Source organism: Haplochromis burtoni, unplaced genomic scaffold, assembly GCF_018398535.1.
Source record: "Haplochromis burtoni strain Fernald_Lab_line unplaced genomic scaffold, NCSU_Asbu1 Contig_61, whole genome shotgun sequence".
Lineage (NCBI taxonomy): Eukaryota > Metazoa > Chordata > Actinopteri > Cichliformes > Cichlidae > Haplochromis > Haplochromis burtoni.
The window spans coordinates 2266655-2284603 of NW_024582422.1; the positions used below are offsets into that span (position 1 = coordinate 2266655).

The 17949-nt window shown below is 40.1% G+C and overlaps 1 protein-coding gene across 3 annotated transcripts in view; it reads left to right on the forward strand.

Annotated features, from left to right (window-relative positions):
- Positions 1 to 17949, forward strand: part of LOC102300185 (zinc finger protein GLI2) — a 96927-nt gene that overhangs the window by 53428 nt on the left and 25550 nt on the right. For all 3 annotated transcript variants that reach the window (XM_005923047.3, XM_042221161.1, XM_042221162.1), the window contains 3 exons: positions 1740 to 1845; positions 12444 to 12646; positions 15067 to 15249. In XM_005923047.3, the coding sequence (XP_005923109.1) occupies positions 1740 to 1845; positions 12444 to 12646; positions 15067 to 15249 (492 nt within the window). The remainder of the gene's footprint in view (positions 1 to 1739; positions 1846 to 12443; positions 12647 to 15066; positions 15250 to 17949) is intronic.

Here is a 17949-nt window from a genome sequence, read left to right on the forward strand (position 1 = left end):
GGGTAAATGAGAAGCAGGAATGCACCTTTATTAAACACAACCTGGGCTTTGTCTTCATGCTTATCTGACACAAACAGTTTTTATCTAATGTAAGAGGAATCTGAGTTTACAGGAAAAAGTTAGATGCGTTTGGAAATTCTGCTTGTATTAAAACAAAACGACATCTGTTGCTACAGTTATTAGCTTAGCGTTGCATAAAGGCTGGAAATGTGGAACCATTAGCATGGCTCTGCTAGAATGCAACAAAACACCAATCAGCAGCTGGTTTGTAACTTATCTTTTGTGGGCAAAGTCAACATTTTGTGACTTTCTGTGACATCAAAATTAGATTTTCTGTTAGCTAGTCATTGTTTGTAGCTTAGCGACAATTGTGGATAGCTTTAGAGATTTTAGCTAATGCCTTTCTTTGTTCTTTCACAGCCAAAGCTTGCTACAAAATCACTTTGTCAGCTCAGGCTGTCTGCTTACTAACAGTTTCAAATCTCTCCTGAATCATTTAGCTTTGGTGTTGTTTCAGCATTCACTTCTCAATTTTTTGAACCTCAAGCATGCAGCATGGCCAGGTTGAAGACACCAGTCTATTGTCATTTTAATGATAAACCAGTGGAATGACACAGAGGTCCTTAGATTATACAAAGGGAGATGTTGCAAGAGCTTGAGAAACAGGTTTTGTCTTAATGGCAACTACTGTCATTCAGGTTGGTTTCTCGCACTGGACCATGAAAGATGATCAGGGAAACTGCAGGAGTACAACATTTATTGTATTGCAGTTTGAAGTGAGATGTGTGGGTTGGATTTGTGGCTGAGATGAGGATGTTTCATCACTTTGTGTTGATGAACAATTTAGCATGTTCACTCAGGTGTCTTCCCATGTGGACAGCTGAATGTTGTTTCCTTTCCCTGGATGATAGCAGATATTCATCCATCATGTACTATAGAATCAAGGGCCCCAAAGCTTTAATTGCCTTATGGGAAATGTAGGCTCCAGCGTTTTTGGAGCTTGACTCATGCCACGGATGAAAAAAAAGTCCAGATACTCTGGTCTTTGTTGTTTTAAGTTTTTGGAATTACACCTCAGTAATTTATCCCAACACTGAGCCGACAAACACAGATCAGGAACCATGCATCCGGCTCTTCAATCCCAGAAACAGAAAGCACAGTCACACAATTTCCTCCTCCAGTAATTATGTCCAGAAAAACAACCAATAATCAGTCAGACACATGCACTTGTGTTTACACCCGACACAGGGAGAGTGTGTGGACTCTGTGTTGAGTCAGTTAGGGCTTTAGCTGTGTTTTATGAGCCTGTTTGGAGCTCCAGAGGAGACTCAGGCTGTTTGGATGGAAAGAGCGTGCGTAGAAGAAAGCATTTTCCCGGCGCTGTCAGTCCCAGTTTGAGTCGGGGCTGCAGCTTCCCTCCACACAGTCCATCATCCCGTCTAGTTCAAAGACCGTCTAGCTGCAGGTCTTTGTCAAAAGCCCAGTTGGATATCTTTTATGTTCAAGATGTAGGATTTCTTAGGACAACTTTGATTATTTATTTATTCCACTTCTCTTGTGTGATAGTGCCAATATTTTACACGAAAGTGCTCAGCTTGCTCTGAAATTCATGTTGCTTTATTGTAGCCCTTTTGCCTTTGAAATTTCTCTCTTCTTTTTTTGAAGTCTCCTCTCTCCCTCTCTGCCTTCCTCGGCTAACTCTCTTCTTCTTCTTCTTCTTTGCCTCTCTGTTGTTGCAGCCCCCCACCACATCTTCCCAACCTTCCACACACCGATCCCGATTGACATGCGCCATCACGAGGGGCGATACCACTACGAGCCTCACGCACTCCACGCCATGCACAGGTAAGTGACCGCCTTCTTCTTCTTCTTTCTGGGTAATTATCTCCAAAGAGGCTTCTTCACTAAACTGGCTTCAAGTCATCAGATCTTCTTGATGCAAATAGTTATTTCATATTCAGTTACTCCAGAACAGTACAGAGGTTGTTTTTTTCTCTTTTTCTTTTTTTTAACTCTGGAGGATTTGCTGTGATAGCACGCTAGCTGATGAGAGCTGAACGTTTGCCAAGTTCAATATCAAAAGCAGATGACAACATGCTGACTTCCAAAGTGAATAATCAATGCTAGTTCCTAAATTTCCCCTCTACAGCCCTTGTTTCCGATACAGTTTGATTATGTGGGCAAGCTTTGCTCTTCTGGCTCCAGCCGTCTGGGGATGAAACACTCTGATGCTTGAGAAGTCTGAAGTTCAGCTGCTCGGATCCAAACTGGTAAAAATCTCACTGAGAAGAGAGGAAAATATTCTCCTTTAATAGCTGAGGTGCCACTAAGCAAGGCATTTTACCAGCAGGACGAAGATTTCCAGCTTTAACTGAGGTTCCCTGTTTTCAGTGGTGTTGAAAGTATTAAAGTTTTACTACACTGGAAGTTTTTGTCCTCAGTTTGATACAAGATTTACGGACTTCTTATGTAAATGCAAAGCTCTTTAAAGATTGATGTTTTCCTTTTAAGAAATAAGTTATATCAGATCAGGTCTACCAGTGAAAAAAAAGAATAAACATGCCCACAGTGTCTGAGTGGATATACTAGTTACATTTATGGCTACTACTAGCTATATTTATTTCCCTTTCTGTTTCTGACTAAGTGAAAAGTTAAATAAAATTTAAGTTGGATGGTGTCAATCTGCAGCTCGCTCCATTAGCAGCGATCGGCAGGGCCGGATCCATCACTGATGACATAATACACCCCACCTCCGCCCAGCACCTCTTTATATTCATTAATGGCTTGTTGTGGAGCTAATCTGTGTGGTGCAGGCCGTGTTGCCCCCGAGCTAGCACCGTAATTAAACTCCTGGAGTATAGAGGTCACAAAACAGGCTTCAGTGCTGGTGGTGAGTCCAACTTCTGGGTTGCAGTGAGGTTCAGTCACAGATGAAATCCCATTTATTTTCTCTAGGGAAATTCACTTTGTTGAGAAAACACAGTGTCGGTTTTGTTCTTGCTTTTATTTAAAAGTCAAACCAGAATTTTTCCTCTGAATTCTCCAAAACCTATAACCGTGCAGCAGACTGAATGAGACTTTGGTTTCACTTCATTTCACAGTTTGAAAGACTCTGAAAATGTGTCTGGTTTAAAGTTGGTTCTCAAAACAGCGGTTAGGAAAGTCACTCCTTACGTTTTCAACTTTTATGGAGAGCTTTTGATCAAAATACATGAGTTTCATCAGCAGCTGGAGTCATTTGCAAGGTCAGGAATGAACTTCACAACAGCTTTGCAAACTCAATCTGCTGATGAGGTCCATTTAGCACAATTTAAAACTCCAAAAAGACTTCTAAAGAAACTTTACAATAAAGCCATTATCCCACAGGAACTGGAGCCACGAATTCTATCGGAATCTTAAACCTCCCAGCTATTTGGGAAAAGTCATTGAGATGTCAGGTCAACCCCAATGGGGAACAGAACTCTTTCAAGTGGTGAAGTCGACCATCATCCATGTCCAAACCGCCTTTGACTCAGCATATTTTATATGTAGATACATACTTCACTGATCTAGGTTTTAGCGTTGTTTCTGTTTCTGATTTTTATTAGATTTTCCTCTAAAAGGATGATGGGTCCACAAGAGGGTTGGACCATGTGGCTAACATGGTCCATTGATTGTCTGTCCGTAGATGCCTTGGTCTCTTGGGGTGGTTGAGGTCTGTTGAAGTGATATCTGATTAGGATGCTTCTAGGTGAGGGATTTTGGGTATGTCCTCCTGGGCAGACCCAGGACATGCTGGAGAGATTATATCTCTTGCCTGGCTTGGGGATGGGAGAGGGAGGTCTGGGCTTCTCTGCTTAGACTGCTATCCCTGTATCTTGACCCAGATAAGTGTATTTTTATTTGTTAAAATTAAATTCACTTTTATTTATTTAACATCAATTCACAACAACAGTCATTTCCAGGTACTCTAGTATTTAGTATAGTAAGGTAGAGATAAAACCCCACCGATCATAAGATCATCTGTAAGCAACACTATGATGATTCACTCTTATTGGTAATTACTTTAATTGCAGGATTTGAAGTTTAACTCGGGACCCGCCCACTACCCTTTAGATGAAGTATATGAGTCTGGTGATGGCTACTTCATAACATTAACTGTCAAGATAATATGTAAACGGCATTAAGGTTAATTAAGGGTCTGGTGATAGATGGCAATATCTGAGATTAGTGACATTCAGGTGGTTCTGCAGGTTGTTTCCCCATTATTGCATTAAATTTCATAATTATTGGAAGATTTATGTTTGATTTAATCCATCACTATAATTTCATGTTGGTCTCTTCGAATGAATTTGTATGTAAGGAGCAGCTACACTGGCAATCCCAATTAAAACAAGAGAGAAACCAGGAGGAGGGTATTTGTTTTATTGACTTTAAACTAGAGCAGAGACATTATACACAGTCTATGGGACAATCTTGAAACACTAAAGATGGTTTTCCTACCCCTGCCCCCAAAGAGCTAGTAAAAAAGCCAAAATGGGAAACCAATCCGGACACATTAGAGGTTTATACTTGTTTCAGAAGTAGCTGTAATGTGTTTTCTGTTTTATAGGTGTGTGTTTTCTTTATTGTATTTAGTTTTAATTATTGGATTTTGAATCATTTTAAATTTCACTGATCTGCATGAAACATGCTAAAGAAACAGAGTTTGATTAATGATTACTTGACTGGTTTGTGCTGCCTCTTGAAGACTGAAGTGGAGTATTCCTGCTGTGTCCCAAATTAGAATAAGGACAAATGTCTTCTCCCAAAAAAATACATCGTTAGCAGGAGTGAAGGCCTGCTAGTGTTAGAAAACTTGTAGTGAAATAATAAAACTTAAAGTATTTTAACAAAAACAACAAACAGAAACTGCACATCTTAATTGTAAACTTTTAAAAAAGTGAGCTATATAAAATCAGGCAGAGGGCTGCCGCATTCGTGGCACACTTTGAACAACGAGGAGACTTCAGAGTTACTTTATCACCGAAGAAAAACTGGCGGCGGGACAAAAAAAGTCAATAGAATCCTCCAAATAGTACTCTTACATTTAAATTCACAGATTTGATGGTGATGCATACTTCGCGCCTGGCGGAAGCAGGGCTATTCATCACGCCGGCTGGGAGAAGGGAGGGAGGGGGTAGGGAGGGGATGGCTGTCCGCGGACTCGGCCACCTTGATTAATGTGATTTGATCTTGACAGTGGACCCCTAATTCATCAAGACCTTGATCTAGCTGTCGCTCCCCCCTGCCTGTGCCAAATTCACCTAATTACAGGAACATTGCGCAGCAAATTAAGTGCGGTGTCATTTGTCGCCTGCCGCGGCACTTTATTACACACTCGTGGCAGCGTGTCAGAGGTCCCCTCCTTGATTGTCTAACATGACATCTCGCCGCCGTCCCCTTTATCATTGTTTGCATATACCGTAATGAGAGGGCTGGTTATTTTGTCAGGCCTGTCATAAAAAGCAGCCGAGGGAAAGCTTCTTCTTTTTTTCCCTCCACCGGATGCACAGGACGCTTTTTCTTCCCTCGCTGTTGCCGGCAGATGACAGTAAGGCAAGAAGGTTGCAGATGAGGAACACTTCCTCCTCCGTGATGGTGTCTCTGCGGACGGAGCAAGTCTGCAAACAGCATCATGTATAAGGCAGGGATCAGATCTACATATTGAAACTTTTGGTAGAACAAAGTAACTTTTTTGAGAAGACATTTTTAGTTCTGTAGATGGGGCAATGAAGGACACTTTCCTCCTGCTCTACAGTTTACCTGCTTGTGCGGCACTTTGACACAGTCCACATTACAAAGTGATTCACAGGGGCAAGGAAATAAAACTTAAGAAAGATATAACAAAAGACTAAAACTCAAGCAAAATCAGGAAAGTCTTTACCCTAGAAGTTGCTTTTAAGATCAACTTTCCTTTAACTTTAAAGTAAGTTTTTTACACTACCAATCTGAGTTCCTGGAGATCGTTCCAGACGTTAGGGTCCTGTTATTTTTCTGCTGGTTGCTTGACTCAAACTACAAACCTCTCAGAGATGTAGCTAGAAAACATGTCATTTAAGGCATTAGAAATAATTAACATCTTGCCATTTCCAGACCATCCAGGCTAAAGATGGGAAGTTTTTCCAGTTTAAATGAAGAAAATCTCCACTTTATGGACATGCATCAGTATGTATGAGACTGGACAGATGGAAAGCCTTCTTCAGGGGAGCCAAAGTAGAATAAGGGGAAATTGATCTCAGACAACATGGAAAAAAAGATCAGAATTCTTGTTCCAAGACATTCGTTAATAGATTTTTTCTGCAGCAATGGAGAGTAATGACAGTTGTAAAATACTAAACTCAGTTCTTTCTGTCCTGGTTAAAAGCCCAGCATCTCAGTTCTGTTCGATTGGATGTTTTTTTTAGATGCCTTTGTGTCTGTAGATGCTAAACTCAAGATGTGCTAGACAAAACTGAAATTAATATTGAAGCTGATACCAAGATTTCCAAAAGTCATAATTTTATCAGAGAACCAGCTAATGACAGAGATTTTCAAGTTAGAACCCAACAAGAAATTTCCCTATACCTTATACACTGGAAAAAGATAAGCGAGGAGTTACAGCAGCTCATGAGTCATGGACTTTGTGTTAAATTAAGCTAAATGCTTCCTGTTGCTTTTAGTGTCTTCTTGATGAGCTAACAGTATGTGTGTTAAAAATTCGACTCAGATTTTCCCTCCTTCATTTGTGATCAGTTGTAGTGAGATAATAGCCTGCTCTTTGTTAAGCTAGTACTACCATTGTTCCAAAAGATTCTTGTTGAAAATCTTTCACCATCTGAGATAACAGTTTGTAATTAGTAGTTAAACACAGTATTTTTTAGCAAGTTTCAGCTAGTTTCAGGTGACTAATTTCATTTTGATGATTCAGTCTGTTCATTTGGAAAAAAATACTGTCCATCCAGCTTAGAACTGAGTTTTGTAAATTTGTCAAATTTGTGATCGACATGACATTGACCAATCAGCTGAAAGGAAGAAAAATTGGGTCAAAATTCATACTCGTAAGTTGAAACTCACACACAGCCAGGGAAGTGCAGAGTAGTTTTTTGCTTTGTGTCTGTAACCAGACCTTAACAAAAATAACTTCTGCAAATATTTTTCACAAACAAATTTGGTGGTGGTCAGAGGGCCCGGTGGCGCCAGTGTCCGGCAGCCTCGCCTCTGTCAGTGCGCCCCAGGGTGGCTGTGGCTACAATGTAGCTTGCCATCACCAGTGTGTGAATGGGTGGATGACTGGATATGTAAAGCGCTTTGGGGTCCTTAGGGACTAGTAAAGCGCTATATAAATACAGGCCATTTACCATTTTACACACACAAATTCTCATCTATAGATGCACGAACATAAAGTTTTCAGATATTTTGGTTTACAAGGTTACAAAACTAACTAAGCATTTGATTTACAAGTACAAAATATTTATGACAACAATTTGAGCCAATAGTTTATCAGGGTGTCTTCAGCAGTAACTCAAATTACTTGAAAGCACAACATATATAAAGAAAATAAATGTGGCCCAGAAACAGACTCCTGTGGCACACCACAACTAACAGATACCTAAGAGACACAGTTTCACAGCTATATAACAAAAATGAATACAATGTTCATGTTAAAACGGTACCTCTGTCCATACAATTTTTCAGCTCAGAAAAAAGCTTCTCAAAGGTTTTTTTTTCAATTTCAATTTAAAGCTAGGCTTACGTTTGCTTGTTAACATTGATTTCTATTATTTATTTGTCATTGCCTGACATGTCAAATGGAAAACACAGTTTTAATATTTAATAGAAAGACATCCAGAAAATTTTTATTTAACAATAAACACAACTTCTACACATCAGTGTGTAGACTCAATTTCTAAACTTATCCATACTTCATTAAAATTTGGTTTTTAGAGATGCTCATAAATAAAATAAATCTCCTCAAAGCTTTAAAGAGAAAACAAACTGAGGATGAAATGATGAATTGACTTCTGAAGCAGGCCGTGATTTGCAGCCCCATCTTCTGTTTGTTTGTATCTAGGTCATTTCTTTTACCTCATGAGGCGTTTGGGGGTTTCAGGTTGGCGATGGTGGAGGAGGTGGAGGGGGCATTGTTGCCTGTTAAGTTTGAGAGGTCTGCTTCACGCAGCAGACTCATAAACCTACAGTGGAAGTTTATTCAGTGGCGCGCTGCTGCACGGCGTGATTTATCTAAATCAGAGAGCTCGCCGGGCCCGACACCAGAGACGAGAGTCACTGTCACACTGTAATTCATCTCTGGTGTCATCCATGTATATGTGCACGCACACACTCACAAATAAAACAAAAATAAACAGAAGGATGCAGAAGAGTCCATATAGCTCAGATGCATCTTTTACTGCACAGGAGTTTTTGAGGATCAAAAGACAAGATATGAAGATATGCTGTTCATGTGGAGGTTTAACTGTGAAAAATTAAGCAGAAATGAGTCATAATAGCATTAGAGATCAACTCAGTGAAACTGATGTTTCAGAGTCTGTCTGCCAGTCTGTTACCTCCAGTTTAAAAGCTTTGTAAAACACAGGAGCAATCACGGCTCGGCTGTTTTTTATTGTCTAACTTCATGATCCATCAGCAGCACTAACAACTTGGGAACCAGACGAATCCAAGAGCTTATGTGCAGAATGCCTCTGGCCCTCCTCCTGTTCAAACCAGGCCAATCACAGCCGTTTATCTAATATAGAGTAGGCCTAAAAAACAACCTAGATGGCTGCTGCTGATATGGCCTTTTGAATCTGCCGTTATCCGGTAAAAGAACTGGTTGGTAGATTTCCTCTAAGAGAGCATTTAAATGGACCTGAAGTCTTTGTTGATAAGAAAAACATGCTGGTTGCACTGTGTCCCACATCCTGCTATACTTCTCTTCTTTAGCTAGGTAAAGATTAATGTGTATAATAATGCATAATAGTGCACTGTAAGCTAAAAACAGAGCAGAGGGGGTGATAATCAGAGAAAACATTCAGAATTTCAAGTTTGAAGTCATTAATTTGTGCTAAAATTAAAATTAGATTATTTTCTTACATAGAAAGCATTAGATTTGCAAAAACAGTCTCAGAAATCATCAGACATAAAAGTCAAATTTATGAACTTTGCCAGGTTAAAATGACACTGCAGTGTATTTTGCCTGCAGTTAATGGCCTGATTGCTTCTACTGTAAAATTTAACATTTTAATATCTGTGAGCACTAACTTACCTTTAAGAGGAACTGCACTTCTTTGCGGCGCTGCTTTTTTCAGTTGAAGAAGTTGCCGCTTCATTGCATGCAGTGATGTAAAAACTTTTGAAAGTTCAGAAATGTGTGTTGTACATTTAAGTTGAATTAGATCAGATTTGAATGCTTGCAGATACAAAAGCAGCTGTAAAAGAAGTAACAGTAGATGAAAAAAGTCTCCCGATGCGTAAAACAAATTGAGCTCAGTATAATTTGAAGAACTGAGATGTATACCATAAGATTACATTTTTTTCTCACGAGACAGAAGACAGGGATCCTCTTTGTAACCACCACCTATTTCCGCCTCTCCCGGGCGGCTCCTTCCTGTCTCAGCCTGCTGCATGGCGCCAAACCAGGACACGCTTCGAAGGTCGAGCATTGTGCTCAACCTGCAGCCTGCTGGCACCTTCTGAACATCTGAATATTACATGACTAGCTCTTAGTGTTCTTAAACAAAGCTTTCAGGTTAGATATAAAGAGAGAAATATTTATATTCTCATCTGATTCAGACTGTGATTGTTGGAGGAGCTTGTTATCATGGTAAACAACCCAACTTAGGCTGGATTCAAAGACAGACAGGCCTCAGGCTGTTACATGACGAGAGTGTTAATATTTCAAACGGACCGAGGGGCTGATTATGTTTTTGGGTGGAAAATCAGATCTTTATCGTGTGCATGGGGAGACAGAAAAACATTGCCTCAGTCGTGATGCAATCCAACGCTCTGGCTGTGAGGCAGTCAAGTCTTTGTTGGATGGACGGACAAGGGAGAGAGTGTATTTTTAATGAAGCAGCCATGTGAGAGATAGAAAAGATTTGGTGAACGTTAAGCAGAGGTCGTCGCATAGATGTGGAGATGACTGACTGAAACATCAGCTGTGGGTTCAGATTCAAACCACTTGAATGAATAATGATAAGAACTTTTTCATTTTGATTAAATGTTCAGTAGTTTTATTGACATTTCTAACTTTGAAATTGGTCAAAACCCCGAAAGGTCTTTCGAGCCTGTGGTTAATAAGAAATAAAATAATTCTTTTCATCTAGCTGAGAAACTTTCCTCCTTCACGAGAGGTTTTTGCTGACACCGATGATTGACTTTGGCAGCGACTCTTTGAAATTCCGCTGTCGTGGTGAAACATGAGATCAGCACATTTTAGTTCAATTAATACTTGATGATAGAACTTTTATTTTCTCTTCCTGCATCATGTTCTCCATTAACCATTGGCTTTAAGGATAAAATTTCTATTTTTTAAAACACATGCTATGGTTTAATCAAAAAGTGCACCTTCAAACTATGAACTCTCTCTTTCTCTTGAATTACTCATTGATTTTTACCACTTTGACAAAGCCCCTCTGGACTTCCAAGCACTTTGGAAACCTGCTGGATTTTATTTTATAGATATGTTTAATACTATCACTGGGGACATAGCCAAGATAGACCAGGGACAGCCACACCTAGCATAGAAAAAAGCCTGGCAACTCAACACAATGAAGCCCGTTACAGAGCTATACATGTACTGACAGAACTGGAAGTACATCCAGTGAGTACTGTTTTCTGATTGTTCGAGACAGTTCTGCTTCAACAAATCCATACAACTTTTGCTCCAACTTATACAAAATGCTCCAGAACCAGTGGAATTCTAATGAGCCCAAACCTGAGTCACAATCCAAAGACGAAGTGAAGAATAAAGTGAAATCAAGCCAAAAGCCAGTCCTAAAACTATGAAGTTCAAAACTAAATCTGCAGTCAAGTCCTAAACCAAATACAAAGTCAAAAATAAAATTATAAGATAACCAACTCCAAAATGAGTCTAAAACCCAACTCTAAACTGGAGCAAAACCAGGCTAAAAGTATGTGAGGACCAAAGACACGTCAAGAAACTAGTTTAAAACAGCTGAAAATCCAGCTGTTTTAGCCAAACCCAGCAAAAATCTCCAAAGCCAAGTCCCAAATGGCCCAAAGGTGAGCTGAAAAACCTAAAATAAAAGTCACTATGTAATCCAAAACCATGTGCAAAGAGGTTCGAAATGAAGTGCAAAGCCATGTTAGAAATCATATAAAAAGGAAGAATAAAATAAGATAAACAAATTAGTCCAACACCTGATCTAAAGCCAAGTTCAAACCACAGTGTAAAACAAAGTCCAAATTAGAATGAATCTAGTCAAAAATGTATGAAACTAAGACCGAAGACAACAGTGAGAGTGAAAAAACCTCAAATAATGTCAAAAACAGTCTAAACTATGCACAAAGCAGTCCGAAGCCAAGTTAACACCTAAATATGAAATCTGAAACGTATCTTAAATCAAAGACAAAGTGGAAGCTTGTCTAAAACCAAGTGCAAAAGCAGTGTATGGCATGTGTAAAACCAAGTACAGACATGCAATCCAAAAATCGTGCCCTGATCTGAACCTCATGGTGTCAGTCTGAGATGAAATGACTGTGACAAGCAAATCTGACAGAAGAACTCTGAGAACATCTCCAGTTTTTCAAAGCTTGCTCACTTCACATTTAGTAAAAATATACTTTTGTGCATATATTTGTGTAACTCTGAAGTTCACAGATTCAGGACAAAGGTGTCAGCTTTGCATTCTTTTATCAGGCTCATCTTCCCCAAAACCGCAGAATCAGCCGTCTTCCAGATAACCTTACACAGGTGAAAGACGCCCACAAAATGCCCCGTGGACACAAGTGTAATCTGTAGAGGCGTTCTCCTCGCCGTGCAGCACTTCCTCCCCCACTGTCTGCTCGTCCCATGACCCTGATCTCACCCCTTCCTCCTCCTCTCCCAGATCAAAAGCTCGATAGAGGAACCGCGTTAGACGTGATATCACTCTCAACACTCTGTGTACACTGAGGTGGATGCTGGGAGGATTGGGTTCGCAGGTGGATTACTCACCGTCACCGCAGGAGTTTGTGGAGTGCGAGGGCGCTTCAGGTGGTCGTGTCAAAGCGTGCTTCATGTTGATGGCACGCAGCTTTTAAGGGGGGAGATCCTAAATCTGGAAGCTAACAAGTATTATGTTTGTATATCCAATTCGTCTTTGCTCCATTGTTACAAAAGTGTGAACATAACCTCTGGAGCTGGTTGCTGATTGGGTTAAAGAAGTGTAAAGATCAACTGCAGTATGCAGCAGTTTGCATATAATTTGTCTTTTCTGTTCCAGCCCTGCAGGTTTGGCCGGCAGCCCCGTCATCTCCGACATCTCCCTGATTCGCCTCTCGCCAGCTGCAGTGGCCACGGGTGACTCTCCCTTCAGCCCGCCTCACCCCTATGTCAGCCCTCACATGGAGCACTACCTGCGCTCTGTGCACAGCAGCCCCACCCTATCCATGATCTCAGCGGCCCGAGGACTCAGCCCTGCGGACTGTAAGTTCACCCATCTTCTCTTTTTTATCTATGAGACAAAGAAAGACATTTATTTCTCTGTCTGCTTTTACTCTTCCACGTTGTCCAATCAGTTTTCAGGGGACAAATTCAACCTATATTGCTGTAAAATGTAACATTATTTCAATGGATTTTTAAGCTTTATACATCATTTACACATTTTACCATCTTTGCCTTAGTTTACCTTCAAGACCTTAAAATCCTTATTTACTTTTATATAACTGTTTTTCACTGCCATCTTCCCAAGCTGGCAGACAAAACAAATACGAGACAGTTAATATTTTTTTGTGCATTTTCATAATTCATTCACGCTTTGGACAAATCACTTATTGGAGGATCTCTGCAGATTATCAGGTATTGGAGAAGGATATTTGCTTTGTCTCCTTCTAATTATGGATACATGTAACCATTTTATCATGTCTAACTAGTCTTTAAGCTGAAATCAAAAACAAATCCCAGCTAAACTGAAGCTTATCTAATCCAAGTGTGAAACCAACTCCAAAATCCAGTCAAATGCCATTCAAAACCATGGACAAAACCAGTCTGAAAGCCAAATATAAAAACTAATAATACATTTTTAATTGGTTTCTTTCTAAGAAACCAAACTGCAGGCTCTTAACATTACAATATAAGTGCCTTGAGGTGACTTTTGATGTGAGCTGGAGCTATATGAATAAAAGTATACCAATTGAATGTATCATAACCAAGCCAAAAACTAGTGTATGAGAAGTTTCTTTTTAAAAATGTAGATATTTTAAATTCTATTGAATAAATCCAAAGATATGAAGCCATATCTTTAACCTTCAAGCCAAATAACCTCCAAGCATGTTAGGCTAGTTATATTTTGTATTTATCATAAAACTTTATGGTTTTATTTCCACTGGTTGAAAACTGCTTTGGAGCATCGTTAAGTAATATTGTGATTTTAGAAGGAACTACTTATGACTCAGTCGGCAGTCTGGGTTTGAAGTGTTTTGGGGTCTTTCTGCAGGGAAACCTTGACCTCCTCATCCTTCCACATTGATACTAAGAGGATTCTTTTAGAAACACTAAGTTGAAATGGATAAAACAGTGCTGGCAAACCCTCAACAACCCCCCACCCCTCCTCAAAATCTACCCGGACGTGATGACAACTCTTTCCTCAGCGCTGAATTACAATAACAGATTGGAGCGCGGTGGTGGGACGGGGTATAAATCTTCTTTTACAGTCTGTCAGTGGTAATGTGGCAAAGCTTTTAAAGTGAAATAAGCAGCCGCGCCTGAGATCGGCCCGTGATAAAGCTGCACCGAAGGAGAAAAGATTGTTGAAAGACAGGGTGTTGAGTTTGGAAATGAAGACTGCTAGCCTTCCAGGTGACCTCTTTATTCACCTCAGCATGGAGATGTGACTTCCTGTTATTTTCACATCGCTGTTAAAGGACACTTTGGCAACAAAGAAATGTAATATGTGAAAAAAAAGTCAACTGGAGCCCGTTTAAATAAGCATCTTTTTGTTTTTCGGAGGTTCTGCAGTTTTTAACCTGCCGGCTCTCTTCCTGCACTGCGTCTCTTTTCCCACAGCTTCATCTGATTAACTAGCTCTCTGGTCATCATTCAGAAGTTTTTAAGGTGGAAATGTGATCCTGTGAGGGCGAATTAAGGGCAGCTACTTCAGCTATGAAGTCAGCACGAGCACGGCGTCTGCTCTTTTTTACGCCCAGAGGCCTGATGTCGTCTGAAAGATCGATTAGGACTCGAGCAGGAGGTAGAGACCCCGAAAAAAGGGAGCAAGACACAATGTGAGGACGTGGAGGAGAAAAACAGATTCATAATTCAGACTTTGAGGTGCTGACACATTTAAAAGGATCTTACTATGTGCAGATGTTAACACCAATACGATTCACGAGTTTGCATTATAAAGTAGCTGTAGGCTGCCTTTAAAATCTATAAACTAGATTAATTGGCAGATTAATTAAGTGGCTGCAACCACCTTAAAAACTGAAGAAAAAGTAGTGAAATTAGGTAACTAAACTCATGATGTGAAAGTTCCTCCACTGTCCATCAAAATAATCAGTAAATCAGAACTAATATTTACACTCCGGAGTCTTTGACCTTAACATACACCAACAACATAAAGACTTGTTTTCCTTGTGTGACTGAAGAAATGGGGGGTTGGTGGGTGGGAGCACCTACACGGGCTGTTGCACATCAGCGATCCAGCTCCACCCCACTGGCCCCTCTCCCCATTCAGAGATCCCCTCAGTGTGAGGCACCAGGAATTTGCCCCTCTCCCCCTTCCCTCCCTCCTCCTGTTTAGCCATTCACTCCATCCCTGCATCCATCTATCCTCCCTGTCCTAATTTCCTGTTCTCATAGCTTTCTTTAACTCTGCTCATTCGCACCCTCTCTGCTTGCTCCTGCAGTGGCCCACGAGCATTTGAAAGACCGTGGGCTGTTTGGACTTCCTCCTCCTCCACCTGGAGCCAGTCCGGCTGAGTATTATCACCTAATGGCGAGCCACCGGAGCCCCTATAGCGAGCTGCTCATGCAAGGGGCCGGGGCCACGGCGGGGGCCCACCTGTCTGACTACATCGCTCCCATTGATGGTGAGTACCTCTGAGATTTGACTTGAAAGGTTTCCAGCTGCAGTTTCCTAACTTCTCTAAGCCCCTAGTTTTGGTTTTCTGGATTCCTGTGATTTTTAGGCTAAGAAGTTCAGACATAGTACGATGACAGTAAATGAAAAAATGTGAAACTGCAGTTTCTGTCATTACCAGTGGAAGGTGCCTCCAAAATTGAGTCGGTCCCCATAGACTGCCATGTTACAATGTCCAGCTTTACAGCAGTGATGCACCCATACATTCTATTTAACTTCAGCCTTTTGCCCCAAACAGGTCACCTGGGTGTAAAAAAAAAGAAAGGAAAGGGGGCTTTAAAATATCAAGGATATGAGTGACAATGTATGCCACCGTATGCTATACGCAAATGGTGAAAATGTGTGGAAACAGTTTTAAAGTTGAAATAAAACCTACGTTTGAACCTCTTTTGGCTTTTCATATTGTTGATTTTGACCTTCTTATCCAATGTATAGAAAAAAAAAGTAAACCAACATTTCAGTTAAGTTTTTATAAGTTTATCTTATTTGTTTTGTCTTTTCTTTGGGAGATGAATCACAAACTACAAGTGTATCTAATCTGGTTATAAGAGTTGTATATACTTCTGATAACAAACAGTGTATCTGTGTATCTTATGTGTTTTTATAGGTTATTTGGGGTGTTACCGTGTTGTGAGCGTTATTTCAGGTGGCAAATCCTGTATCACGTAAAAAGTCAGTTCATCCGGCTGACTAAAGCGGACTGTAGAAAGGTCTCTTTTCCCACCAGCCCACCCGGCTCTACCCAATGAGCTGCTTTGACCCCGATTAGGGAGATGAAATTCGTATCACGTTGGAGATGAAACAGAGATCACAGGAGAGGTGTATAAATAAAAAAGCCCTGTGTACATTTTTCATGTCAAACATCTTCAAACATCTGAAGGGCTTCAGGTATTGGACATGTGCTGAGCAGCTCGCCTCCACACCAGGCCTCCACCAGCACTTTTCCGTAAACATGGAGGACTTATTGTGGTGCTGTGATATTTCCACTGTGGGGCACATTTGGCTGCAGTAGGTATATTTAATGTAATGGATGCCTGCTTTGATCCGGCGCTTTGCTCTGCACCTTAAAAGGGTACCCGTGTCTGAGAGTGAGACTAATGGTGGAGGGGAAGTCCTGGTGATGAACACCAGAAAACTTCATCTGTCTGAGTCATTGTGATAATACCTGCCAGCTTAACGCCTCTGCACTTGCACAGATGTGACATTTCCTGTTAGTGTTTCTCATACAGTAAATTTCTAACTGGGTTGTAGGATATTTATGGCCATCTTCCTGCTCATCCTTTACTCACCTTTGCTTTTCTAGGTGCTTTACATAACTACTGTGTGCCACAAGACTCATATAAAAACACAGCAGGGAGAGAATTAGGTTCCTCTGGAAAAAAAATCTTTATAAGAGATGACTTTTTCTAGAATTGTGAGGCGAAAGATAGAATTCTGGTTGTTTTCCTCATAAATCTGGCTTTTTCTGTCATAAATCTAAAATTTTCTAGTAGAAATCTGACTTTAATCTCAGAATTTTGAAAAAAAAGTTATGGGTACCCATCAATATATATTTTTTATTGGTCATAATCCCGAGCAGGTGTGCTGGAAGTGTTAAAAACAAAACTGGAGTGTGAGAGTATGAGAGCTGTTGATTTTTTAAAAAATATTATTGTTGGCCTGTTTTTGACTTTCGCGTCTGGTGTGGATGCACATATATATTTATTTTTTTGCTTTTTTATTGGGTTTTGTTCTAGGCACATGCTTAATAAGCAAACCTTGAGAAACTAGTTGATGTTACGCTTCAGAAAAGTCTCAAAAGTTATTCCAATGCTACTCATGGATTTAGATTGATTTATCTGAAGTGCAATTATGGATAACATTTGTAACCTGCCAAGGGACTGCATATATAAATTGTCTTTAAGCTAACTTTTCAGCAATGCATCAAAAGGCAACATTTGTTAATATTGCAATTTTCCCTTTCAATTAAAGTTTAAATAAAAAACAAAACAAAACAAAAGCAGCTTACTCTATACTCATCAATGCAATAAGCTTACGCATTGCTTTTCAGCTGGTAGCTGGTTTCCAGTACTTATTTCAGGCCAGTGGTTGCCTTGGTAACCCGGTCACATGTGCTACTTTTCCATTGGAAGTTGCTTTAATTTATTGTTAATTTGTTGCCTCAGTGATGGGACTGATAATTCCAACAGCTATGTGGCGAAGTTGGTGACCTTCATTGACATTGGATAGTCTCTCATTGCTGCATAGCTGTTCATACACTCTTTAGTAATATTCTATACAGCACTAGTTACACATTTTAACCATCCACCATGTTTTGCTCAAAAGGGTTTTGAAGGATTCTTCAGGACCTCGTGTTTTTCATGACTTACCTGGTTAAGTAAAGGTTATACTTACTCGCTGCAACATCTTGTGCTACTAACTGGTTTTATACAAAAGTAAAGATTGTCACCAGTTTAGCTTCCATTTGATTTCTCGTCAACACATAGATGTCTTTCATTAATTTTGGATGATTTGGATTTTAAAGTATTTTGAAACAGTAAACACACTTATGTTAAAAGTCTACCTTTAAGTAACCAGGTCGTGTGTGACTGCTGCATATATTTGCTGTCTGCTTGGAACAATCATTCTCACCTTCTTCTTTCCAGTAATA